General features: G+C 41.3%; 1 protein-coding gene and 1 long non-coding RNA gene across 2 annotated transcripts; one reads left to right on the top strand and one right to left on the bottom strand.

The window, feature by feature from the left end:
• Positions 1-274: 274 nt before the first annotated feature.
• LOC102492133 (alkaline ceramidase 3) lies at positions 275-25,663 on the bottom strand. The gene is made up of 8 exons (XM_014588373.2): positions 25,576-25,663; positions 22,851-22,932; positions 19,178-19,213; positions 16,625-16,683; positions 3,947-4,048; positions 2,813-2,917; positions 1,031-1,076; positions 275-583 (listed from the first exon to the last, which is right to left on the bottom strand). The coding sequence occupies exons 1-8, from the start codon at positions 25,608-25,610 to the stop codon at positions 530-532; spliced, it is 519 nt and encodes a 172-aa protein (XP_014443859.1). The 5' UTR covers positions 25,611-25,663; the 3' UTR covers positions 275-529.
• LOC102491852 (uncharacterized) lies at positions 22,954-25,095 on the top strand. Its single transcript, XR_334746.3, has 3 exons — positions 22,954-23,199; positions 23,521-23,598; positions 23,975-25,095. It is a non-coding gene; the product is annotated as an uncharacterized LOC102491852 (long non-coding RNA).
• Positions 25,664-26,427: the final 764 nt, after the last annotated feature.

The following is a 26,427-nucleotide window of genomic DNA, read 5'->3' as shown; positions in this document are numbered from 1 at the left end:
ACTTGCTTTCTTTTTTAACCTTCAGTGAAAACCATTCATGAGGTTAGTGTGCTAACACTATCGGTCAAGGCTGACAGGTACATGGTGGCTCGCAGCTGACCATCTGGATAGGAGGTTTTCCAGTTCTTAGCTGACTGTTTTCACTATTTAACCAAATAGGAAGGAAGGCATAACTCGGGTGCAACCTTGGTCAAGAAGGAAAGGTTAATATCCTATGACCAGCCAAACTGTCAACCTGTTAAAAAAAAAAAAAAAAGCCCAATTTTCCCAGCATTCAAGTACATACGTGTACATTGTATCTGTTTAAGAACATCTTAGGGTAAGGGGGGAGAGGACGAATGTGATAAAGCCATGAGCTGAACACCCACCAGGCCCCACTCATTCTCTGCGGCGGGCAGCATTAGTCAGAAAGTCACTCCTTTGGTGCGATGGCCATGATACATTTGGACATGTAGATCTTTAGGGATTTCTTTATTCGTTTTGCCGGCCGATGGTGGGTGTTCTTTGTTTTCTTGGCTGGAATAATTCATCAGTGCTTCCTGAGAGGCTCAAGCAGGATCACTGGCCAGATTCCAAAAAGAAACTAGAAAGAAGTTAAGACAAAAATGAGAAAAAAATAACGAGGAACAACCCACGGGGCTCTCTATGCCCGTAGTGCGTGATAGGTTTGTTAGGCCTGTCCTGATACCAGCGGCCCAAGCACAGCCTATCCTCCCCGGCTTGCGCCAGGTCTGGAAATGGTTTCCTTTACTTAAATGTATTAAGCATCTGCTTTGTTGCCAGGGAGTGGAGCACTGTCATCATCTCTACTCTGCAATGGAACTATTCGGTTTTGCTGTGTTGTTGAAGGAACAAAGGTTTAGGGAGAAGAAACTGGCCCAAGGTCATACAGTAGCAGACTCGATGCCTTCTGGGTCCGAAGCCTGCTCCAGTGGCTTTCTGCACCACGTTCCCCCACCTCCATCCCATCCTCCTAACAGCCTAGCCCCCAGCACCCACACACCTTAGGAAGCGTAGCAAGTGCCCTTACCTTCACTTTTGGCCTGTATCTCAGGTAAAGAGTTCTTGTATATAAGCTGAAAGCAAAGAGGGTGGGGAGAAAACTCTTCAGACTCATTTCAATCCATGCAAGCTGGCTTACTGACAGATTTAACCAGAGGGCCTCCTTGCATATGAAGAAAAGCAACACTGGGGTGTCCTCTGTTCATCCGGCAACCATGTTTTCTGAGCACCTACTCTGCAGGACACTTGGCCAAGTGTTAAGAAAGACACGATGGCTCAGGAGGTCTGCGGCTCGGCAGCAAACTTTCCACTAAGGCTTGGTGTGCTGCTCCGCCTTGGAAGGCACATGATAGAAAGATGAAAGCAGAGTTCCTGAAGAATATTTTAGCAATGGGGATATCGGCTCTACGAGGACTAAATGTAAGGGATGGGACAACCAGGAGGGTAACAGAAGGTCTCCTCCACAGTATCCTTTCAAGTGAGCCACCTCTGGTGCGATCAGATTCTAAAATCAGTGCACACAGTTCAACTGTCACTGAAAACTTCATCAAACTGGGCCAGCTCATGACCTGGTGGTTAAGGCAGCTGGAACCCACATGGCCGACCCAGTGGTTCAAGTCCGGGACCCAGTGGCTTGAGAAATACACTGAATGTGGGTGTGTGTGAGTGCATGCCCAAAACCCCGAGGGGAGGGAGAGGTAAAAGTGATTGCAGCACGATCCCCATGTCCCATTGGGGGTGCTCTCTTGCTCCCCGCCCCATTTCTCTCTTTCTTTGGTGAATGCATGGGGTCTCTAGCAAAATTTAAAACATAAAAACTATCTTATGTTTCATATTTATAATCTTAAATAGCCAAGTAAAGGACATACTTTATTATTCTATCCTATAGTTTTTCTTCTATCATCGTTGTTTTGCTAAATTAAATAGCACTGTGGTAAATAATTTTGTGTTTATACACATTATTTTCATCTTTCTGGGTTATTTCTTTAGGGTAAATTCCCAGAACATTTCATGAACACAGGTAATGTCAAATTTCACTGCATTAATTCACAGTGCCATGGACTGTGTGATCATACCATTTCTACTGCAATGGAGGAGTACAGAGGGGATTTCGAAATACTACAGCTCAATTTATAGAAAGCACCTCATCATCATTTTTACTATTATTTTGAGACAGATTTTTGCTACATGGCATGTGTGCTTGCCCGGAGAGACAGAGACAGACAGAGAGACAGAAAGTGAGAAATCAACCCCCACAGGGGATGGCCACAGCACAATCCCTCCTCCTCCTTTCTCCTTTCGGGATGTTTGGGCAGGCACACACACGTGCCAGTGTGAGTTTTAAGCTACTGGGTATGGGATTCAAACTGCAGTCAATTATGTGGGAGACAGGGGAAGAGAAGTGGCCACCGGTTCATCTCGGGGAAGGAGAGAGATTAAGCTTAGACTCCAGCACTCGGGCTTTCACAGTACCCTGTGGGGGGTCTTGCTGCCCTTTGTTTTCTATGAGCGAAGATATGCTGATCAACGAGAAGTCAGAAATGTTTACGGCCTACTAGCACTCAACAGGGACCTGAACAATCTACTTAGAGTACAGATCATGTCAGAGGTCAGCTAATTCCAGTGTCTCACTTTAAGGAAGAGAAAACTGAGCTTCAGAGAGGGGCAGGCCTTGGCTTACGGTCACCCAGTGGCAGAGGCAAATCTCGGACGTAAGTTACTGATTTCGTCTCTAATATATTTACGCTACCCTACTGAAGAGTGAAGAAAAAACTTCTCCAGTGCTCGGTTAGAAAGCTCCATTTCCTACCTGAAAAGGATGTGAAGGTAAGAACTAAGGCCAGTTAAGATGTGCCACCATGCATGGAACTGGGTGGTGACACCTATGATAGGCGGCAGCTTCTTTCGGAAGTTCCTGCGTAGAGAAGGGGGAAACAGTCACCGTGTTCAAATTCTTAAATATTGTACAGTGAATGCTGACCAGCTTAGAGCACTTCTGAAATACCATTTTCAAAATTACAGCCTCTCCTCACTCAACCATCTACCTGGTTACCGATCGCTGGGACTTCGGACATTCCACCACGGGGAAGTCCCTTTGTCAGCCTTTGTCTCGTCCCCACAGTCGGTATTCACCATGTGAAGCGTTTGCAATCGCATAAGACTGAATATTTCATTTATCGATTTGTACTTTATTGTGCAACCATAGTAGTATTAGAATAAACAGAATAAATAAATTCAGATTATGCTAGACTTATATTATTGTGTTACAGTGTCTTGTCGCTTTCTGGCAACTACTTAATGTATTTTTTTGTGTGGATAGAATGACATTATTATATTATTTTAGCATGGTGTCATGTGGTATATACCCTTCAGTGCCACGCCACACCAAAAGACATCCACCTTTAAGCTCCTCACTTATTGACCGATTTGCTTAATGAGGAGTTGTAGGAACAGAACTTGGTTGTTAAGTGAGGATGTCAAGTGAGGAGAGCCTGTTCTTAGTTTTCTTAAAAATTCTGTCATGATCTGCCATGTTGTTTTCTAAAGTGCGTGTTAAGGACTAGTATTCCTGGCAGAAGTTCCATGGAGACATGACTCTCGTCAGATATATGTGGAGAACATGATATATGCCCTCTTGGAGATTTTTGATTCATAGTAACAGACTAAAGGCTGTGAAAGGTCCTACCAAAAATAAAAGAATTTATCTTCAGTTTTTTCAGGGTGCTCACTAATCCATGGACCCCCTTTTCAGGGGGTCTAACTTATGGAATACTAATTTATGGAACAAGTGTTTTCTTCGATGCACTTTGGGAAACACTGGCATAGTTGCTCCCTCAAGAAACCGCATACATTTCAGGGCACTAATATTTCCATATGCCTATGACATTTTCTGCTTATAGAATGATCCCAGAAATGTTTCTCAAGAAAGGAAAATAAATCTTACCTCAGTGAATCACAAAAGATGTTATCTATGTTCCATAATAAAAATCCTAATAAAAATATACCCAAGGAGGTATAACCCAGTCCTCTAAGCCATGGATAAACCCTGTAGGGAACAAAGAAAAGCAAAATGAAATTTTCTCTAGTTATGTCATGATCAGAGCTTGAGGCCAGCTCTTTCACGAGAAAGAAAGATTTCTGTTAGCATGACAGTAAAGGCAGACCTCTATTAAAATCTCTAATACATTCGTCTACTATTTTCAGCCATGAGAAGGCCGTCAGCATTTGATGGAGTATATCAGGATGGTAACAGGAAAGTGCCCAATACATTTTCAGTCCCATGGAAGAGGAAGCTGGTTGGTGGATTAGAATGAACATGGATTGAGTCACATGCTGTGTCAGGTATTACTCTGGTCAAAAAAATACACACACATCCCCACACATCCATTCATTAAATTAGGCAATGGATGTATTATTAGAAGGGGGCATGGAGGAAACCAGCAGTTAGCGTAATGGCTATGTCGTTGGACTCCCACATAGTCGACCGCAGTTCACGTCCCGGACCCGGTGGCTTAAAACTCACGTCGGGCGCGTGTGTGTGCGTGCCCAAGATCCCGAGAGGAGAATGGAGGAGAAGGGATTGCGGTGTGACCATCCCCCCTGGGGGGCGATTTCTCGCTTTCTGTCTCTATGTCTCTCTCTGTCTGTCTGGTGAGCACGTGCGCCCTATAGTGAAAAACCTCTCAAAAAAAAAAAAAAAAAAAAGAAGGGGGCATGGATACACACACACACACACACACACAGCATCTTCAAATTGAACCTGTAAGGCAATATCATTTTTTTCCATTTCACTGATGAGCAAACTAAAGCTTGGCAAGTTATTCAAAATAACAGCAGCTTATATATATTTTTATAGCTTCAAGGAGTTATAACATTCTCACATTAAATTCCATGTACTTAAAAATGTACATCTGAGGAGCACATCTGTGTATGCCTATGAAACCACTCCCACAATAAAGCTAATAAACATCTTCATCACCTCCAAAAATGCTTAGTCTGCATAATTGTAGATGCTTTCTTAATGGAATCATACCATATATACTCTTAGGTGTCTTTCACTGTATGGCTTCTTTCATTTGGCATAACTTTGAGATTCATCGTGTTATTACATATATCAATACTTGATTTCCTTTATTGCTGAGTAACTCCATTGTGAGGATGCAGCATAATTTATCTGTATAAATGCTGGGGGACACTGTGCTGTTTCCATCTTTTGACTATCACAAATAAAGCGACGATGAACATTCATAGATAAGACTTTGTATGGCTGTAAGCTTTCATCTCTCTTTGGCTGGGTTGTATGGCAGATGAATATTTAACTTTTTAAGATCCTATTGAACTGTTTTCACATTCTTGCCAGTCATGGTGTGACTGCTCCATTTGTTCCAGATCTTCATTAACACTTGGTACGATGTCAGCCTTTTTCATTTTTAGCTATTCTAATAGGTGTGTAATGTTTTTTTTTGTTTTTGTTTTTTCCCCAAGAGAGACTTTTGCTATAGAGCAGGTGCACTCGCTGGAGAGACAGAGAGATAGAAAGTGAAAATCAGCCCCCAGGGAGGATGGCCACACCGTGATCCCGTCTCCTCCTTTCTCCTCTCGGGATCTTGGGCACGCATGCACATGCGCCCGGCTTGAGTTTTAAGCCACCGGGTCCGGGACTTGAACTGCGGTCGACTATGTGGGCGTCCAGCAGCATAGCCATTACGCTAACTGCTGGTCCCTTGAGTATCTTTTCATGTACATATTTGCCGTCCATATGTCTTCTTGGATAGTATTTGTTGTCTGTGTTCTTACTGAGTTGCAAGAACTCTTTATATGTTTAAGTCCTTTGTTGGATATATATATATTCTGCAAATACTTTCTCCAAGTCTGTGACTTGCTTTCAATCTTCTAAATACTGCCTTTCAAAGAAAAAAATCTTATAATTTTGATAAAGTTCCATTTATCATTTTTTTTCTTTACGGTTTATGCTTTTGTGTCCTAATTAATAAATCTTTGCCTAGCCAAAGGCTACAAAGACTTTCCCCATATTTTCTTTGATAAGTTTTATAATTTTAGCTTTTACAGAGATATGATTTGTTTCTATTAACTTTCTGTAATAGTGTGAGGTTGAACTTCATTTTTTATGTCATAAATTATTCCAGCACAAGATTATCATTTCCCTACTGCACTATCTTGGCAAGTTTATTGAAAATCTTACCAATTTGTACGCATGGTCTATTTTCAAATGCTTTATTGACCTACATTTCATCTTTACCACCAGCACAACACTGTCCGGATTTAACGTCACACAGAATAAACCACTCAGTGTTAAATCCCTTCACTTTGTTTTTCTGTCCCAAAACTATTTTGGTTATTTTTTGTACTCTTTGTATTCCCATGTAAACATCAGAATCAGTTTCTCAATTTTTACCAAAAAGCCTGCAGAGGTTTTGACTGAAATATTGACCTTACTAAGCAATATGAGAGAACGGACATCTTAACCATACTGACCCTATTTCATTCTTAATTTTTACGGGACTTTTAAAAACAAACCACGGGTAAGTGTATTACATGGCATAGAGTTTGTAGTTTAAAAAAGTTCCCTTCTATTACTATTTGGTTAAAGTTTTTATTTTGTTTAGTTCTTTATTAGCTCATAAAGAGATGTTGAATTTTCTAGAATGCTCTCTAAGTCTACTAGTACTGTCATGTGTCCTTTAAGTTAAAATACAATGACTGGCAAAAATAAGTACTTTTTTTTTGGAGAGATTTTTGCTATAGGGCGCGTGCGCTCGCCAGACAGAGAGAGACATAGAGACAGAAAGCGAGAAGTCACCCCCCAGGGGGGATGGTCACGCCGCAATCCCTTCTCCTCCATTCTCCTCTCGGGATCTTGGGCACGCATGCACACGCGCCCGGCGTGAGTTTTAAGCCACCAGGTCTGGGACGCGAACCGCGGTCAACTACGTGAGAGTCCAGCGACATTGCCATTACGCTAACTGCTGGTTCCCAAAAATATGTACTTTTTCAAATATTGTTACTTAAGTATTTGCATGTAAATGAATGTAAAAGCGGATTAGTTTTTACACCACCAGGAAGCACGAGCTTGGCAATGTATGTAAAAAGCATTATTGATTGCCATTGTTAATGAAGGTTCCCAAAGAAGAAGGGCTTAAGAGAGTGCTGGTCTGGCTTCAGCTTTTCAGAGTTTCACAGCCCCCGTCTGGGGATGGCAAGAACAGGTACCAGGAAACATAGGGCTCAACACAGTGATGGCATCTGGCAGTGAGGGAAAGGTACCGAGTGTGACAAGAATATGACCAGTGGGCGTGGGGTGCTAGCTGTTTTCTGCTTCCAAACTTACTTACCAGAGGCAATCTGCAGCTCTCTGGAGTGGTTCATAGCAAATTCTTCTACGGGGTGAAATGAATGTCTTTGGTTATCCAGGTAGCAGGGCACAGAGGAGAGAGCAAGAACACAAGTAAGATTCTAGCGACACACTACCCATACAGGATCAGGTGCGAGGGTATAACGCAGAAGGCCCTCGCCGGATCTGTGTCTGGAGTCGCACTGCTTCCTTCTGGACTGGCTGTCTACCGGACAGCCCTCATCTGAGAAATCCCTCTGCTTCATAGCCACTGTCGCCTTGGAAACTGCCTTCCCCTCTCTCTTGTTCTTCAATGATAGCACATTTTCTTACATTATTTTGGTGATTTTCTTCTTTGCATTTTTTCTGTCCCCTATCTTTCTTCGTCTTCTTTTTTTAATGGTTCTTCTACACTGACTAAACATTTTCTATTCAGTAATATTCCAAGCAAGCCTCTTCTTCTTTTTTTTTTTTTTTTGAGCGGTTTTTGCTATAGGGCACATGCGCTCACCAGACAGAGAGAGAGAGACAGAGAGATAGAAAGTGAGAAATCACCCCGCAGAGGGGATGGTCATGCCGCAATCCCTTCTCCTCCATTCTCCTCTCGGGATCTTGGGCATGCACGCACACGCGCCAGGCGTGAGTTTAAGCCACTGGGCCCGGGACTTGAACCACGGTCAACTACGTGGGAGTCCAGTGACATAGCTATTATGCTAACTGCTGGTCCAAGCAAGTCTCTTCCATTTTCCATTTCTTTCTTCCTTTTTTATTCTATTCTCAGGAAGTCTTTTTAAACTATATTTTTCAAACTCTTCAGTTTATTTGCTCATATTTTAAAAGTACTTTTGGTATTGTTTGAGGTTTTTTAAATTATGATTTCTGGTTTACATATATTTGATGTACACTTTCGTGGGGTACAGCATGGCTTTTTAAAGCATGCATACAGTGTGTGCTAATCAAGTCAAGGATATACACGTACTCATCTTCAACATGGACATTACATTATGTTGTGCACATTTTATAACAGTTCTCCCAGTTTTTAATTTGTAAAATCTGCTGTGGTTCACTATTCTATAACGTCATCCTCTATTTATATATATTCTCTGTTAAAACTTTGATTTTAAAAATATAGAATCCTATCTTGACTCATAGATACAGTATATCTCTAGGAATACTGATGAACTAGTATTTGTTATTTATGAAGTTTTCCTCTGGCATAAGTTGGTTTCTATAAGTTGATGTTATCCTTGTTATTTGTTTTTGCTGCCATCTTTCAAGCTGGATGCATTCACCATACGTCTGGCACAGGCTCCTCATTTTTAAGAGTTAAAAAGGAGTCTACAAAGGTGACCCTAAGCCCTAAGCATGTAGCTGAGGTTTTTGGGCTAGAAAAGTTCACTTAGGGTTATCTTGCTAAGCCAATTGTTGGGGAATCCCCAATATCTGTATTTTTAAGTATTTTAGGCTGCTCATACTTCCTAAAAGACTTTCTTTTTTTTTTTTTTTTTTGCCTGGAGGTCTTTGTATTCAGCCTTCAGAGGACACGAGATCACCTAATTTCTCTGATTTCAGCATGGCATTTACTTGCTCAATTGTGCCTGGCAAAATCTGATCCAGACACGTTGTTTACCCTTTCCAGAGAATAAACCTTCAGACTTCTGCAGGTGCTCAGAACTATGGAGTGAGGGGATCTAGGCGTCTAAGGGCTTCTTAAACAATTTTTAAATGATTCTTCTCCTCTATCTCATTTCCCAAACTGCTAGTGTCTCACAAGTAAGAAAATTCTGTGGTGTAAATTTAGTGTTCCTGGTTTCAGATTTGGCTTTATTGGCTCACTTAATGCAGTTTGCAGTAGTTCGTCAACTTTCCAGCTTCTAAAATTTTGAGTCTTTTCCTTTTGGGCTTATGCTTCTCAAATAAATTCCTGTGCTGTAGTTCCATGTTGCATATTTTTAGTCTTTGAAATTATACATTATTATGTTAAGTAGTCACAATACTTTGTTCAGATATTCCCATGGGTTATTTTTTTCTCTCTTACTGTTCTTTCTTGCATCTCAGTTCTTGTCCCTTAAGAATATCATTCAGGCCAGTTGTAGTGGTGTGTACTAAGATGCCCAGGTTAAATTACAGGCCCAACCTAAAGAGCAGGCATAGTGACATGTAATCCCAGTGACTCAGGAGGCAGTAGGACTGTGACATGGTAAGGCCATGTCTTTTTAATTTTTATTATTTTTTATTTTTTAAGGAGTATCTTTTTGGTTTTTTTTTGGAGAGTTTTTTTTTTTTTTTTCCTATAGGGCGCGTGTGCTTGCCAGAGAGACAGAGAGATAGAAAGCAAGAAATCCCCCCCCCACCCCCGATGGGGGAGGGCCACGCCGCAATCCCTTCTCCCCCCTCCCCCGATGGGGGATGGCCACGCCGCAATCCCTTCTCCTCCATTCTCCTCTCAGAATCTTGGGCACACACGCACATGTGCCTGGCATGAGTTTAAGCCACCTGGTCTGGGACTTGAACTGCGGTCGGCTTTGTGGGAGTCCAGTGACAGAGCCATTACATTAACTGCTGGTCCCTAAAGAGTATCTTTTAAAAGGATCTTTCAGTGAGGTGTGTTGGCAAACTCTCCACTTCTGTTTTATCAAAATGTCTTTGTCATACCTTGTTCTTGACAGATATTTGGGTAGAGATTCTGAAGAGTTGGCTGACTTCTCTCAGCATTTTGAAGGTAACAGTTACTGTGCTCCGGCCCCTGCTGCTGATGCTGGTTGAGTCTGCTGCAGACCAACTGTTTACTCCTTTCTTTTATCTTTGGATGCACTGAAGATGTGTGGATTTCAACCACTTCAGTTTGCTTTTTCTGCAGGTATTAATCAGGATTTAATCAACATAACAGAAACAACTCCATTTTAAGCAGAGGAGAATTTAATACTTCCAATTCCAACAGAAATGCTGAGTGAGCAAGGTGCGGGCTCTCCAGGAAGGGCTCATGAACACCATAGGAAAATCTTATCAAAAGAAGTTTCTGCTTTGTTACGATGAGGGAGCTGAGGAATCGGGAAGCCCCTGGACCAACTGCTGCATCCCAAATGAGACTACTGTGGTATAAGTCACAAATTTGGAAGCTGCTGTCGTCGCACTGGTTTGCCTCGGAGTGGTTCTGCACATCCTCGTCCCACACAGGTGGATGGATGACGTACACGCTACCTCTTCTCTCCCTCACTTCACGTGGCTCTGAATTCAAGTGTCATGTGAATGTATGAGGCTGGCCTAACCTGAATTTACCTGGAGCCTTGACTGGGAAGGAAACACGGGAAATAGAGCTTCGAGCTTTTTAGCATCAACAGTCCAGGGAGGTGCCTTCGCAGGATGCCGGAATGACGCTGAGAGCACACCTGTCACGCCGCAATACCTGAGGAAGCTACACCTTGTTTCTCATTCCTGAGAAATGTTACTTTCCTCAGTCTCCTTTTCTCTGATTTTGTTAAATATTTTCCAAATAGTTACTCTGTATTTCAGCCTCTGACTTGAGGAGGTTATTCCTATTTTCTGTTTCTCTGGACTTTTTCTTAGGGTGGCTTAATTCTTCCTGTGGAATTACTGATGATGAACGCATGTTTCTCTCCACTTGCAGAACCCTGCAGGGCCTCCACTAAGGGTATATTTTTTACAAATTACCAGGGGAGTCATTTTTGACATAAAACTGAGGCTGAAACATAAGTTGCCTTGTTGCCTTCTTCTACTGAAGAACAAATTTTTTCCTAGTCCCACCCTTCAGTGAGTTGGCCTCTTTGTTGGTCCTGGCTTTAAGTGTATGCATGTGTGTGTTTGTGTGCACACATGTGTGTGTACATACATGTATGTGCATGTGTGTACGTATATGTATGTGTATGCATGTGTACGTGTATGTATATGTATGTGTATATGCATGTGTATGTACATATATGTATGTCTGTGTGCATATGTATATGTGTATGTGTATGTGTGCATGTGTGTGTATGTATATGTATGTGCGTGCACGTATGTGTGTGTGTATGTGCGTGCACGTATGTGTGTGTGTGTGTGTGTGTGTGTGTGTGTGGTGGGAAAACAGAAGGTATACAGTGTCTCCAGCTGCCCATCCTTCTTTTTTTTTTTTTGAAAGTCACAAATTTGGAAGCTGCTGTCGTCGCAGCAGGTTTTTGCTATAGGGCGTGTGCGCTTGCCAGAAAGATAGAGACAGAGAGACAGAAAGTGAGAAATCACCCCCCAGGGAAGATGTCCACGCCACAATCCCTTCTCCTTCATTCTCCTCTCGGGATCTTGGGCACGCACGCACACGCGCTAGGCATGAGTTTAAGCCACTGGGTCCAGGACTCGAACCGCGGTCGACTACGTGGGAGTCCAGCGACATAGCCATTACGCTAACTGCTGGTCCCTCCAGCTGCCCATCCTAAACATGCCAAAAGCTCTGTCTTCTGTCTATGCTGAGGTCATTCGAATCTAGCCTCTTCAGAGAGAGAAGACTCACACATCACCAATATTGGCAATGAGTCAGGATTCACTATAAACTCTGTGGACATCAGAAGGAAAACAAGAGAATTCACACACACACAAATTTTGACAACTTGGATGAAATGGACCAATGTTTTGAAAAATAAAAACTAGTACAATTCATCCAATATGAATTGATCATTTGAATAAGTTAAATAAATAATTTCAAAATGCTGAGAAAACAAATCTATAGGTCTAGAAGGTTTCACTGGAGAATCCTACCAAACATTTAAAGAAGAATTATTATTAATTCCTTCTTCTGGAAAAGAGCAGAGAAGAAACACTTCCTAATTCATCTAATTAAATTAGTAATCCTCTGATACCAAAACTAGAAAAGGCTACTGCACATGCATATACAAATAAAACTACAAATTAATTATTATTCATAAATTATTTATTATTATATTCATAAATTAATTATTATTCATAAATATAGGCACAAAAATTCTTAACAAAATGCTAACAAAGTAACTGCAATATATAAAAAAAAATTATACCCATGACTAAGTAAGGTTTATCCCAGGATGCAAGGCTAGTTAAGTACTTGAAAATCAATCAATGTAATCAACATTATTAATAGACTACAGAATGAAACCACATGGTAGGATAAATTGATATGGAAAAAGCACCTGATAACATGCAACAACCCACCATGAGAAGGAAAATGAGGAATAGAAGGCATATAGTGTCCCCCCTGAAATTCATATGCTGAAGCCCAAACTCGTACCGTGGAATGCACCTCTCTTTAGGGATAGGTTCTTCAAAGAGGCATCCAAGATAAAGCGGGGTCTGAGGTTGGGCCCTAATCCAGTATGACCGTGACTTCATTAGGAAAAGATATGAGAACACACACGGTCCCAGAGAGAAGCAGACACATGCAAAGAGAAAAACCACATGAGAATACAGAGAGAAGGTGGCCATCTGCAAGCCAACGAGACGGGCGTCAGAGCGAATTGAACCTGCTGACGCCTTGGTCTTGGACTTCTGACCTCCAGTACTGTGAGAAGAACTGTTATCTAAGCCACCCAGCCATGGTATTTGCAGCACTGGCAAACGAATATGAGGGACTTCACAGTTCATGGAGAGATAGAATTGGTGCAAACAAATTTTGAAATCTGCAGGTTTTTTTTTTTTTTTAAATCTGTAAATTCCATGAGCTTTCTGAAGATCCCTTGTACAGAGGGCAACTTCCTCAACCTGATAAAGAACATCTATAAAAAAACACACGGCTAATATAATACTTAGCGGTGAAAAGTGAAAGCTTTTCCCCTAAAATTGGGAACAAGGCAAAGACATCTGCTCTTACCATTCTTATTCAACACAGTCCTGGAAGTTCTAGCCAGCGCAACAAGGCAAAAAAGGAGATAAGAAGCATAGGTATCAGAAAAGGAGATAAACTGCCCCTATTTATAACAGAGCTCACAAAATTTACCACAAACCAAACCACACATACTCACCAAACCTTAGCATACTCATTTCAGCAAAATGGCCAGATATCAGGTAAAGAAAATAAACTATGTTTCTACAAAAGAGGTCTTCAAAAAAATCATGGACAATGTATATTATTCAAAACCATACAGATTTCAAAATAGTTTGCACCAGAAACTCATGCTAATTCCATTTTTTCATAATTTTTTGAAGTCCCCTCACAGAACAGCAATGAACACGGAATAGAGACTCCTAGAAATAGAGCCACACAAACACACTCAAACGATTTTTGACAAAGGCACAAAGGCAATTCAACTGAGACAGGATACTCTTTTCAACCAAGTCACCCATGGATCTAAAGAGCAAAAAACAGAGCCTCACCTTAAGCCTCACATCTTGTACAAAATTAACTCAAAGTAAACTTCAGATTTAAATATAAAATGTAAAACTATAAATCTTTTAGGAAAAAAATTCCAAAATCTTTGGAATGTATGGTTAGGTCTAGAGTTCTCAGATTTGACACCAGAAGTTTAATTGATGATTAGCAGACACAAGAATGCATATAAACAAGTGGATAGATTACAGAACAGTGTATACAACAGGGCAAAAAATGTCACTGGCAGTTCAATACATACTTCCCAAAGAACTTAGGAGAGCTATTATCATATCAATCACATAGGGCATTATTACGTCAGTATATTGTAATGAGTAAGACAAATGTGCCTCTATACTTGATTGGATTATTACGCTCTGTGAATGCTTTGAAAAACAGTACTGGGGGCCAACACGTGGTGTGCTTAAGGTGTTGTACTCCCCCGTAATTGACTGCAGTTCAAGCCCTGGACCTGGTGGCTTGAAAATCACGCTGGGCATGTGCGCTTGCAGGCCCAAGATCTCAGGAGAGAAGTGAAGAGGGGACTGTGGCATTACCATCCCCTCTGGGGGTGATTTCTCACTTTTCCTCTCATTGTTTTTCTCTCTGTCTTTCTGGCAAGCACACTCACCCTATGGCAAAAACCTAGAAGAAAAAAAGGAAAACCTGTACTATACCCCACGAAAATGTATAATGATCATATGAAAACTAGAAATCATGATAAAAATTAAAGGAATATTGATAATATTTGACTTTGTAGAAATTAAAAATGCTTGCTTACTGAATGACCCTGTAAAGAAGATAAAAAGATAGGCACATATTAGGATAAAATATTTCAAACTGGGTCACAGGTAGTATAGTGTTAAGGCGCTAGACTACCATGTGGCCAACTGTGGTTCAAGTCTCAGACCTGGTGGCTTGAAACTCATGCCAGGCACATGTGTGTGCATGCAAAAAATCTCGAAAGGAGAACGCAGGAGAAGAGATTGTGGCATGATCATCCCCTCTAGGGAGTGATTTCTCACCTTCTGTCTTTCTCTCTCTGTCTCTGTGATGAGCACATGTGCCCTATAGCAACAATCTCTCAAGAAAATTTTTTTTTTCAAATCACACATCTGACAAAGAATTTCAAAACTGTAAATATCAGAGAAATTATCTTTATCTCCTGTGTGAACAAGAGAAAGTGGCAAAGACTTGTACAGATTTTTCACTGAAGAGGATATATAAATGCAAAAAAGCACATGACGGTATGTTCAATGTTATTAGGCATTATGGAAATGCAAATTAAAAGAATGAAATATTAATACACGCCTATCAAAAACATAGTGACAACACCAAATGCTGGTGAGGATGTAGAGAAACTAGGTCATTCATACATCGTTGGAGGGAACGTAACATGGTAGAACCACTCTAGAAAACAGTTCATCAGTCTTGAGAAAAACTAAGCATATAACTGCAATACCACCTGATAATTCCACAGTGAGTATCTATTTATTCCAGAGAAAAGAACATGTATATTCATAAAAAAACCTATACATAAATGTTTACAGCAGTTTTAGTCATGATAGCCGAACACTGGACATAGCTCAGGTGTTTTTCAACATGGGAACGACTATGCCGTGGTGCTTCAAGAGCACGGAACACCACTCAGCGGTGAATGGGATGGGCTGCTGATACACTGATGGTCTGGATTAATCTCTACAGAACTGTGCTGAGTTCTACATGCCAATCTCAAAGGTTATGTGCTACCTGATTCCATTTGTATAACATTCTTGAAACGACAAGGTCATAGAAACGGGGGACACATTTGTGATTTGCCAGGGGTTAAGGACAGGCATAGCAGGATGGGGTTGTGGGAAGGAAGTAGGCATATCTATAAAAGGGCAATAACGCGATCCTTGGGGCGATGGAAGTACCTATCTCTTGTCTTTACCAATGACCAGTTCTAGTTGTGGTATTGTGCAATAGTTGTAAGAGGTGTCTATTGGAGGAAAACCAGGCAGGGGTACAGGAGAGAGCTATTACTTCTTGCAAATGCATGTATTTCTACAATTATTTCCAAATTCAAAGTGTAATTTAAAAAGAGCAAACCCACACATCACACTACTTATTGAGCACCTGCTGTTTGGCTATGTCCTGCTTAAGATACTTGTGAATGTTATTTATTATTTGAATTTCATGAATTCTTAAAGATTATCCCATTTTTCAAATAATCTTTTATGGATTAATAACTCTTTGAAGGATCAACAGATTTTGTTGAAAGTTATTATATGAAAAGGGTTCTCTGGTCAAGTAGGTTGGAAAAGGTAAAAATCCAAATTTTTGTTTATTGTCTTTTTTTTTTTTTTTTTTGAGGGGTTTTTTTTATGGGGGTGGTTTTTTTTTGAGAGGTTTTTGCTATAGGGCGTGTGTGCTCGCCAGAAAGAGAAAGGCAGAGAGACAGAAAGTGAGAAATCACCCCCCAGGGGGGATGGTCACGCCGCAATCCCTTCTCCTTCATTCTCCTCTCGGGATCTTGGGCACGCACGCACACGCGCCCGGCATGAGTTTAAGCCACTGGGTCTGGGACTCGAACCGCAGTTGATTACACGGGTGGCCAGCGATATAGCTATTACGCTAACTGCTGGTCCCATTGTTAATTGTCTTTAATCCACTAAGGAACATTACGAAAATTCAAGAGGAGGACACATTAGAAATATTCAAAAGGTGGCCACTTCCTTCAAATTTCTTTCATTTGGAACTTTGTTTTCACATGGCGCTTATTAATAACTTGCCTAAAACACAAGTATCCTTACAACCTACCATAACAAATGTTGGGTGGTAGACGTTACCAACATCTCGGCCAGATGAGGGTTCATCTGCTAGTTCAGTTTAGGGTTTGGGTTTACTGCTGCAAGCCTGACTATGCTGCAGCCATAGCGTGGACGATCCGAACGACTTACCACGTCACAATATAAATAGACCGAAGCACTAATGTGAAGACCAACATCCCGTACATGACCTGGATAGGACAGAACATGAAGTCAGTACAACCATCATTGGCCAAAGGGAGTGTTCTTTGCCCACCAACACAGCCCGCCCAATAAACCAGAAACGTTTATGATCTTTTATGACATTTTAAAGAACAGAACTTTAAAAATGTGTGGTGTGGGGCCAGAGGTGGTGGCGCACGCTGGTGGATGCGTTACGTCGGAGGCCGTGGCCAGGTGGGAGGACCCTGAGCCCTGGCCCACTGCAAAAGCTGGGTGTGGCCCATGCCTGCAGCTCTAGAAACATCAGAGGCCTCTGAGGCAGGGGGACCATGAGCTCAGGGCCGGCATGGCCACACGGCACGACCCTGTCTGAAAGAGCCAGGGTGCTGACACGCATCTGTGGTCTCAGTGACTTGGGAGGCTGAGGCTCTGGGAGTACGGCCACATGCTGAGGCCCTCTCCACATTAAATTATGGGAAAAAAAGAAAAAAAGACTTCAATGTAGAAAGGGACTACAGATGTGATGAAAATGGCAAGAGGCCTAGACGTAGACGTGGAGTCTGAAGAAGTGACTACATTGCTGCAATCTCATGGCAAAACGTTGACAGGAATTACAGCATGGGTGAGGAAAGCAAGTGATTTCCTGGAATGGAGTCTACTCCAGGTGAAAATGACAAGAATCAGAGTATTACTGGGTTGTTGGGAAAGTCATGACCGCGTTCCTGCAAAGAGAAACACGCACACAAAAACCACGTCAGACTTTTCTGAAAACCCAGTGCATAAACTTAGTCGATAAAGCAGCAGTTGGGTTTGAGAGGACTGGTCTCCATTTCGAAAGAAGTGCTATTGGGGGTAAAATGCTGTCAAAGGTCACATGCCACTAAGAAACTCTCTGTGAAAGGGGGAGTCAACTGATGTGGCCAACTTCACTGCTGTCTTACGTTAAGAAACTGCCTCCGCCACCCCACCCTTCAGCGACCACTGCCCTGATGTCAGCAGCCACGATCCTGGCTGGAGGGGCTGGTGGCCGGGTCATGACATGAGACCTCGTCGTGCTTGTCTACTCTTTCTCTCATGAAGGAAATAAATAAACTTTAACAAATGTAAGAAAACGGCATTTTATTCTCCTCTGTCAATACAGGTTATTCTCCTATGATGGGGTGAAAAGGTCGTGCTTCCAACATAATTTGATGAAAAATGCTAAGTTAAAGGTAATTAGTTGTTGACATTTTTATAACAGGTGAGTCAACCTACATAAGCTATGTGAATAGATACACTATACAAATAAATAATATCTAGCACATGGAAGATACTCAAAAATACTAGCTTCCTCTTTTACCCTTCCAAATGTGCTTCCATGGAAGTTTCTTTACATTCCTGTTTGCAATGAAACAGCACAAATGAAATATGATAAAATTTAAGCAAGTCTGCTTAAATTTTTGTTTTTTAGATTGTTCATACTGTGTCCTTTCTTGCAAACTTTGAGGGTCAATTGAGGGAGAGACAAAACACACTGATGTGTCATGTCTAGAAACAATCTTTGGGAGACATCTACTTTGGAAGGGGCGTTTTAAGCAGTGAGATTCTTTAAAACATCAGATATGATCTGAGCTATTCAATTATTCATTTGCACTAGCTGTTTAAAGAGAATCCACTAAGTTCTTGAACATTCTTTTTTACCTACTCTTACATGTGCTTTCCTTTTTGTTTTCCTGCTTAAGATATACTGGTGTTTCTGTTGAATGTGATGGCTATGTGATGCGGGTCTTACTCTTTGCTAGGCCAGTAAACTGAATAAATGGCATTTGGAGATGTTTGGATCACTTAAATTTAATACAGTGAAGTTATCAGTATTTTCCCCCTCAGAGAAGTTAATCTGGTTAGCAAGACAATAGTCTAGATTTTAGTAGATACTTTTAAGGCGTTTATTAACCCTTTTTGTCTAGTTTCATCTCGCTACTTATTCCGAAGTCCAACTCAATATCTCCTTTCAGAAGTCCCTACCCTGCATCCTGCTTGCCAAAACTAACAACAAACCCTAATAAATAATAATCTGCCCCAGCCTTTGGCAAAATGGATTTGAGAATCTTCTTTGTCTCCCATCTTTGAAACTAGGACTATGGCTTTAAATAAAGGCCTTTCTACACCTAAACTCTGGTGCCTTGGCTTTTGGTTCTGCTAGCAAGTGGAACACTTGAACCTGGGCTTGTGACATTGAATTCCTTAGCAATCTGGCCAGTGACCAGTTGGGACTGAAGCACCTGCGTCAGGCTGGCTCCCCCTGGGCCAGCACCTCTGCGAATCCAGCTGGACTGGGGGCTGTTCTGGTATATCCCTGTTACTTATGCCTGGCTGCTGCAGGTACTTGAGTTGCAACCTGTTTTAAACACTGAGCTTTCTTAGGACATGTACCATTTCATTTTCAAAATTTATGTCTGTGTATATTCTAAAAAAAGAAAAAAAAACACAAAGCAGGTATGTTCTGTTAAACAATAAAACATGTGATAAGTTAAAATAAATTACCTGATGGAATATAGGTTCTTTCACCTTAAGGTAAACCTGCAAAATGTTAGAAAAAATCATGTGAATGAAGTGTATTATGAAGGGGGAAAAGCCTATTCCACCTTCTCTGCAAATCCCCAACTCCTGTTTCCCTCAGCCTACTTATACCTGACTTGAGCTACGTAAAACCAATCAGATCAGGTGGTATTCCACAGAACAGCTAGCACCTCCAGGTTGGGCAGCCCTCCCTGCCACGATAAACAAAATGCCTCCAATCTGCTGTGGACTATGCTGGCCTCCTGGTCCCCGCAGTAGCAGAAAGGCGAGACAAGGACACATGGATACTCATGAGTTGTGAAGAGGTTCTGATGACAATCCCTAAAACTGACCTGGTCCACAGTAAAACAAAACAAAACAAAACAAAACAAAACAAAACAAAACAAAACAAAACTGGCCTTCGAGAAAGGAGTTAAATGTCAAACTCTGCCACTTCCTTGTGATACACCTTGAGCAAGTCAGTTAACCAAAGACTCTTTTTTTCTTATCTGGATAATGAAGAATGGTGATGAGGAATAAAAAGCTAAAATATGTGCTAGTATCTAGCACACAGTAGGTATTCAATGTGTGAAGACATTTAAAACAAATTTCTTGTGCTCCCTTCTACTTCCAAACATTTCTAACTCACTCACCTAGATGCATTCCTAATTACACAAACCCTGGTTTTAGACTCCAATGTCATGTAGGTGACTAAGTTCAACGCCCGCTTAATATTTAACATGCATGTGTTTCCCTATAGGAGCACATTTTTAAATGACATGGTACAAGGGATGGAAATTCAGATCATAACTCCACAATGAGTCCCATCACTTACAAGACAAAGTTCAGATTTCTTAGTCTGACTTCCAAAGCCTTCTGTGACTCCTGCCTTTCTGCTGCCTTCTCGTCCCCCTGTCATTTTAGGCTCCAGGAAATACTGTGTTTCTGCAGACGTGCTAGTTTCACACTTCTAGATCTTTACACATATGGCTCAGTACTTTGTTCAGAAATCTACCCCCATTGGCAAATACTCATCTTTCAAGATTCGTTTCAAAATATGCCTCCTTCTCGAAGCCTTTTCTGATCCGCTCTACAGAGCAAGCGCCACCATCCCCCTTCTTTTTCTGTCAACACTGTCCATGTGTACATTTGACGGCATTTACTAGTTTGTTTCGCTAGCCTACAAGGCAATGATCTCTTTGATAGCATGAACTGGGCTCAAAGACCCCTATATATTCATATAATGTAATGACCTCCTAAGATTTACAGAATTTTATAACTCGACTACAAAATTTCTTATTTCTGAAGGAAGTTTCTACCCTCACTATAAGAGACTAGTTTTTCTTCCTTTAAAGACCCATAGAATTTTTAAAGCATGCTATGTATTATATATATTATATATCTGTAATGCTAATCCCAGTAACAGAGCGCTTTTAATCTTTGACATTGCTTATTTCAAAATACTCATTCCTCTTTATAAGTAAGCTATCAGATTCTCATTGTTACTAATAAAGAAATGCAAAAGGGGTCTTGGGGTCCTATTCGTCAGGAATTAATTTTCACAAAATATGAAATGTATACGATTATTATCTTCATTCTTTTTGGTCAACAATAGCTGTTTATTTTCTTTTTCTGTTCTGTACTTCCCTTTTTCTTGTAAATTTACAGTTAATCACTGTACATCCATACAGCGTACATGATTCTTCCCACCATGAATACAGTGCATGTTAGTCTAGTCCAAGACATCACCATACACATTATCAACAGGCACCTTTTCATTTTCATGTCTGTTAAATGTTCGTTCTTCCCAATTCCTCTTCTCCCCTTCCCTCCTCCTGCTCCCCCATACTGTTTCTGGCATCTATATAGTATCTATAGTTGCTTTCCTCCCTCCCGCTTTTAGAACTTCCAGTCTTTCAGTTTCTGCCATAGAGTGCAGACGTTTGGTCTGACATACAAGGCCTCACTTTCATGGCCTGGTTTGCCTCACTTAGCATTAAATCTTCCATATTCATCCACTTTCTATCAAATGTCAGAGTCCCATTGTCTTTTATGGCTGAGTAATACTCTGTAGTGTGTACGTGCCACATTTCCTCAATCCATTCATGTGTTAGTGGACATGTGGGTTAATTCCATGTCTTAGCAAGTGTGACTAATGCTGCAATAAACATGGATGTGCAAGGGTTTTTCAACAGTGTTTTCCTAACCTTCGATCAGGTAGATACCCACGAGAGGACCTGCTGGGTCTTAATGGTAATTCTATTCAATTACATTATCTTCATTTAACAGGAAAGGAGAACTAGAGCTGAGACCCAGGGTCACACACTAAGTTAACAGTGTCGGATCCAAACTCAGATCTGACTCCAAAGTTACTTTCTAACTACATTTTTTTCTTACCTTAAAAAAGGGATCTTGGGGAACCAGCAGTTAGTGTAATGGCTATGTCGCTGGACTCCCATGTAGTAGGCTGCAGTTCACGTCCCGGACCCGGTGGCTTAAAACTCACGCCGGGCGCATGTGTGTACGTGCCCAAGATCCCGAGAGGAGAATGGAGGAGAAGGGATTGCGGCGTGACCATTCCCCCTGGGGGATGATTTCTCGCTTTCTGTCTCTATGTCTCTCTCTGTCTGGCGAGCGCACGTGCCCTACAACAAAAAACCTCTCCAAAAAAAAAAGGGATCTTGTCTTGACCTTGTCAAGAATCCTCCGGGTAAACAGTGGGCTAGGCAAATCACTGACACTCTCTAGACTTTACTCTCTTCTCTTACACAGCGACAAGGCTTTGTTTCACCTCCGAAATTCTGGGATTCATGTTTAGGCAGAGGAATGCAGAAACTTGAGAAGAGAGCGTATTTTTGCTCTTTTTACCCCAACATCTCGAAGTGATTGACGCTGGCTTCGGCCTCCGTCGGCGTACCGCCAGCAGCACCCTCACTAAGGTTCCTTGGGGTCTCCTAACCAGGAACTCCTATCACTCAGCTCTCGGTCTTTGCTGTACTCAGCCTTTGAGAGGCAAGTAATACTGTATTATATATTTTTCCCTTCTAGAATCTTTGTCCTCTGTGACATCAGGTTCCCCCAGCTTTTCTGCATCTCTGATCATTTGTTCTCAGTCTCCTTTGCTGGCTCCATTTCTTCCACTTGGCCCTCAAAGATAGGCATTCCACAGGGTTGTATCTTCATAGTCACCAACGGTCGATGCTACTTCTGTGCCAGTTCATCTAATCTAACCGCTCTGGTATGACCTATACCCTGCCGACTCCCAAACCTAAACCCCGAATCTACACTTTTAGCCCAGCCAGCCTGCTGGGTCTCTGCAGGGTACATGAGGGTGGGGTCAGAAGTGACTCGCCATCCCAGCTTGTTAGGAGGCGGTTAACCATAAACAGTCATGCTATACTCGATGGAACAGGGCCAGTCTCTAGTTTTTAATGAAGAGGAGATAATGTGTTCATTCATGGCAATGTTAGTATTTTCCCCATGGCTAGTAAACATTTGCTTTCTGGCTCTTTCTCATTTTGAAAAAACATGCAGACTTTAAAAAAGTTATTTCAATCACAGTAAGAATAACAGAGAAGAAAAGAGTACTATTTATAAGTGAGACCATCTAACTTTGTACAGAAACATTTCAGTCTGAACAGCATGAAGTAAGACTTACTGTGGTAACTATTAAACTGAATAGAACTAAAGTAAAAAGCAGATGGTAGTTTACTGAATTCTTGTTCTTGAAACATTCAAACCTTAAAAAGAAGAGAGAAAAATTAGACTTTGTAAAGAATATATAACTACACAGACTGGTGCTGTCACTTGTTGATATGCCTCTGTGACCAAGTGATCAACACGTTTCTTCCCATCCACGTCTTATCTTCGAATAACGACACTGCTTCCAGCCTCCAAGAGGCTAGAGGGATTGGGAGCTCTGCTTTAGTCTCCTCCTGCAGCGTATTCTTTGCTCATTCATCTACTTGTTCATTTGGTTTGACTGCCCCAAATACCAGCCTCAGACGGTAAGTGTGTATGATTTTCTGCTCTTATTCTACACTTACTTGACCTGCCTCTGGCTCCAAAACTCCCGATTTCCAGGAGAGCCTCTTATTGTCCCAGCTTAAGTCAGATATCTAGTCCTGAGAAGGGACTGTGCTGTGACCATGCCCCATCGGGGCGGGGTGGTTACTTTCTCCCATTCCCTCTCTGTCTCTCTCTGGTGAGTGTACATGGTTTCTGGTGATTGAAAAAAATAAAGATTAAAAAAAAAAAAGACAACAGTAGTGTTATGGTTTGAATTTAGTAATTGGTTTATTTCCACTAAAATTCATATTGACGCTCAGTTCCAGCAGTGCTGGGAGGTGAACCCTGAAGACAGAGGTCCACTGGCAGGCACTGGGATCCTGGCTCTGCACACATTGGTGAGTTAGTGCCATTCTCGCAGTAGTGAGTTCTGGCTCTCTGAAGACTGCTTAGTTGTTCTCACAACAGTGAGCTGTTTATAAAAGTGAGTGTGGGTTCCTGTGGGTTCCATTTTGCACCCATCTGGCTCCCCCTCGGGGCACGTGTGCTTGCCAGAGAGATAGAAAGCAAGAAATTACCCCCAGGGAGGATGGCCATGCCACACAGTCCCTTCTCTTCCATTCTCCTCTTAGGATTTTGGGCACGTACACATATGCACTCGGCTGAGTTTTAAGCCACCAGATCCGGGACTCAAATCATGGTCAACTGTGTGGGAGTCCAGCAGCGTAACCATTATGCCATCTGCTGATCTCTCTCTGCCATATTTTGATGCAGCACGAGGCCTTCATCAGAAGTCACCAGATGCAGCAGGACAATCTGGAGCTTCCCAGCCTGCAGAATTGTGAGCTACATCAACTTCTCTTCTTCATAAACTACCCAGTCTTAGGAATAACGTTATAGCAACACAAAATGAACTAAGACAAGTGAAATGGTTTGTTACAGCTCACTAAAATTCGGAAAAAAAGAAACCGTCCAGTAACTTCAGTGTACACTATTAACTTGTAGGAGAGGCGTCATGATGTACTACAGAAGACAGACATGAACTGGTTCAAACTGTGGCGGTGCCACTTGTTACCTTGTTACCCAGCACAAGCATGTAGGTCCTGACATGAGCTGGGAACGTGCTGTCCCTCTAAGTGCATACTCTTTACATATCTGTCCCTCATTTAGAGGCTGAGTGCTACAGGGTGATGGGCAAAGGAGGCTCTTTTCTACACTGCCAGCACTTTAGCTGGAGCCCAGACCTGCAAACCCTAATGCTGCAAAACAGAAGCTCTATCATTAACCTCACGTCTTCCTTAGAAGGCACACTGTGCCCTTCTGTTGCTATTTGATCATGCACTACAGGAAGGGTCCCACTTTTGCACTTCCATGCCTTTCCAGGCAGCCTATCAAACCACTCTTTCAACCTCTCCTTGAGGAAAATCCTGACCATTGTCACTTCTTCCATCATGATATATTTCCAGGATATTTTAGTATCCCTTACAGATTGTTCACGCAGATGATGGCCTGGCTGGCGTGCCACTTAAGCTCTGTTTTATGTCCTTAGACAAATTACTAAATCCCTCTGCTATATTTTCTGGCCCATAAAGTGGGGACAAAATCCATTTATCTCACACAACTGTTAAAAACTAAAGGTGGTGTAGTACACTGTGTGTTATGAGAATAAGTCAATAAAATTAATGCTTATTAATGTTTCTATCATAATTACTTTTATCTTTCGAGATCGATTTTTAAAAATTCTATGACATCCAGGAAATGCAAATTAACTTGCAATTAAAGTAAATAGAATTTGACTGAGGAAGGGAACTTTGCACTGATAATGGTTTGTAACCTGTTGCATTGTTCTCTTCTATGGTTGTGAATAGCCAATTAAGCACATTCAGGATTTAGAATAGGGAAATTTTAAAGGAAACAACTATCTATTTAACAGATAACTTCAAATCAAAGAGACAATGCAAATGACACAGTCTCTGTATAACTGGAAGACCTGTTCACTTTTTAGATTGGCTTCTGTTATCGGTTAATACACCAGCACAGAGAAATTTCAACTAAAAACTTTCACAGTATAATATGTATATAAAAATCTTTATCTAAATTGACACACATTATTCACTCAAGGAAAAACGAATTATGCAATTTAAGTAAGATTAAGACTATCTAAATTGGCAACCGAGTTTTGAAATCATAAGAGCTAATACACAACATTATTACAACTTCCCTGAAATTATACTCTACCTTGATGTCATAAAATTTATTATCTGCATTATTACAACCTCCTGTAATGTAACTGGGTTAGTCATATTAATTCACTATGAGGGACATGTGAATTTGAAAATATATCAAACAACTGAATTTTAAATGTAAGTACTTACATGCAGTACACAAATACACAACAGCTGTAAATCATTGGGAGTTCATCCAGTAGCTAGAAGAAATAGAGACAGGCGATATGCTTGGATATTATAGACCTGTGATTACTCTACAAATCAAAATAAGACATCAGCATGATTAAGACCGTTATCTCCTATTTTTCTTATTAATTATTTTATATATTTTCCAACTAATTTACTGAGTGTATGGAGTTCGATGTTTCTGAGAAAACAAGGTTATCTATCTAGCTGTCCAAAGGCACACACCGAAGCAGGACGCCTGACTCACTATTCCTGGAGGGCAGCCTTTGCATCTGTGTTACTGACATCATTCGGTATCATAAACTATGACATCATGCCTCCAACTGATGGCAGGAAATGAAATGGGGTGGAGGACAAAGACATTCTAGGAAACAGGAGAGGAGCTTATGCGAAGTAGAAGATATGTTCTGGCAAGTTACTAGAATGGTGAAGACAGCACTTGTGCAAGGTTTGTATGGCTAAGTGCTTTAGAGTCATTATCTCACTTCATATTGGTAATTCTAAGCCAAGTGCTATATTATCTCCACTCCAAGTGAGCACCCTGAGGTCTGGACAGTTTAAGTAACGTGTCCAAGATTCTTCATTTTATCATAAAAGCAATGGTAAGGTTTAAGCATTGAAAAGATTTAAGCGGCGTGGAGGTAGGATGTTTGTTTTAGAATTATTTATTATTATTATTTTTTAAATTTTCTATAGGGCATCTGCCCTCACCAGAGAGAAAGTGAGAAAGCAAGCCACCAGCTCTAGAACCTGCACTGTGGTCAGTCACATGCAAGTCCAGCATCTTAACCATCATGCCACCTGCTGGCTCTG

Source organism: Tupaia chinensis, unplaced genomic scaffold (genome assembly GCF_000334495.1).
Source record: "Tupaia chinensis unplaced genomic scaffold, TupChi_1.0 Scaffold000274_1, whole genome shotgun sequence".
NCBI classification, from domain to species: domain Eukaryota; kingdom Metazoa; phylum Chordata; class Mammalia; order Scandentia; family Tupaiidae; genus Tupaia; species Tupaia belangeri.
This window is presented reverse-complemented; position numbering and strand designations above follow the sequence as displayed.

Excerpts from the sequence above, each read along its gene's own strand:
- LOC102492133 (XM_014588373.2), bottom strand. The coding sequence starts at position 25,610 with ATGATTTACAGCTGTTGTGTATTTGTGTACTGCAT. Across the intron at positions 19,214-22,850 it reads TCAGTTTAATAGTTACCACA|GTTTACCTTAAGGTGAAAGA; the intron begins GTAAGTCTTACT and ends AACATTTTGCAG. Across the intron at positions 16,684-19,177 it reads AAGAACCTATATTCCATCAG|GTCATGTACGGGATGTTGGT; the intron begins GTAATTTATTTT and ends TGTCCTATCCAG.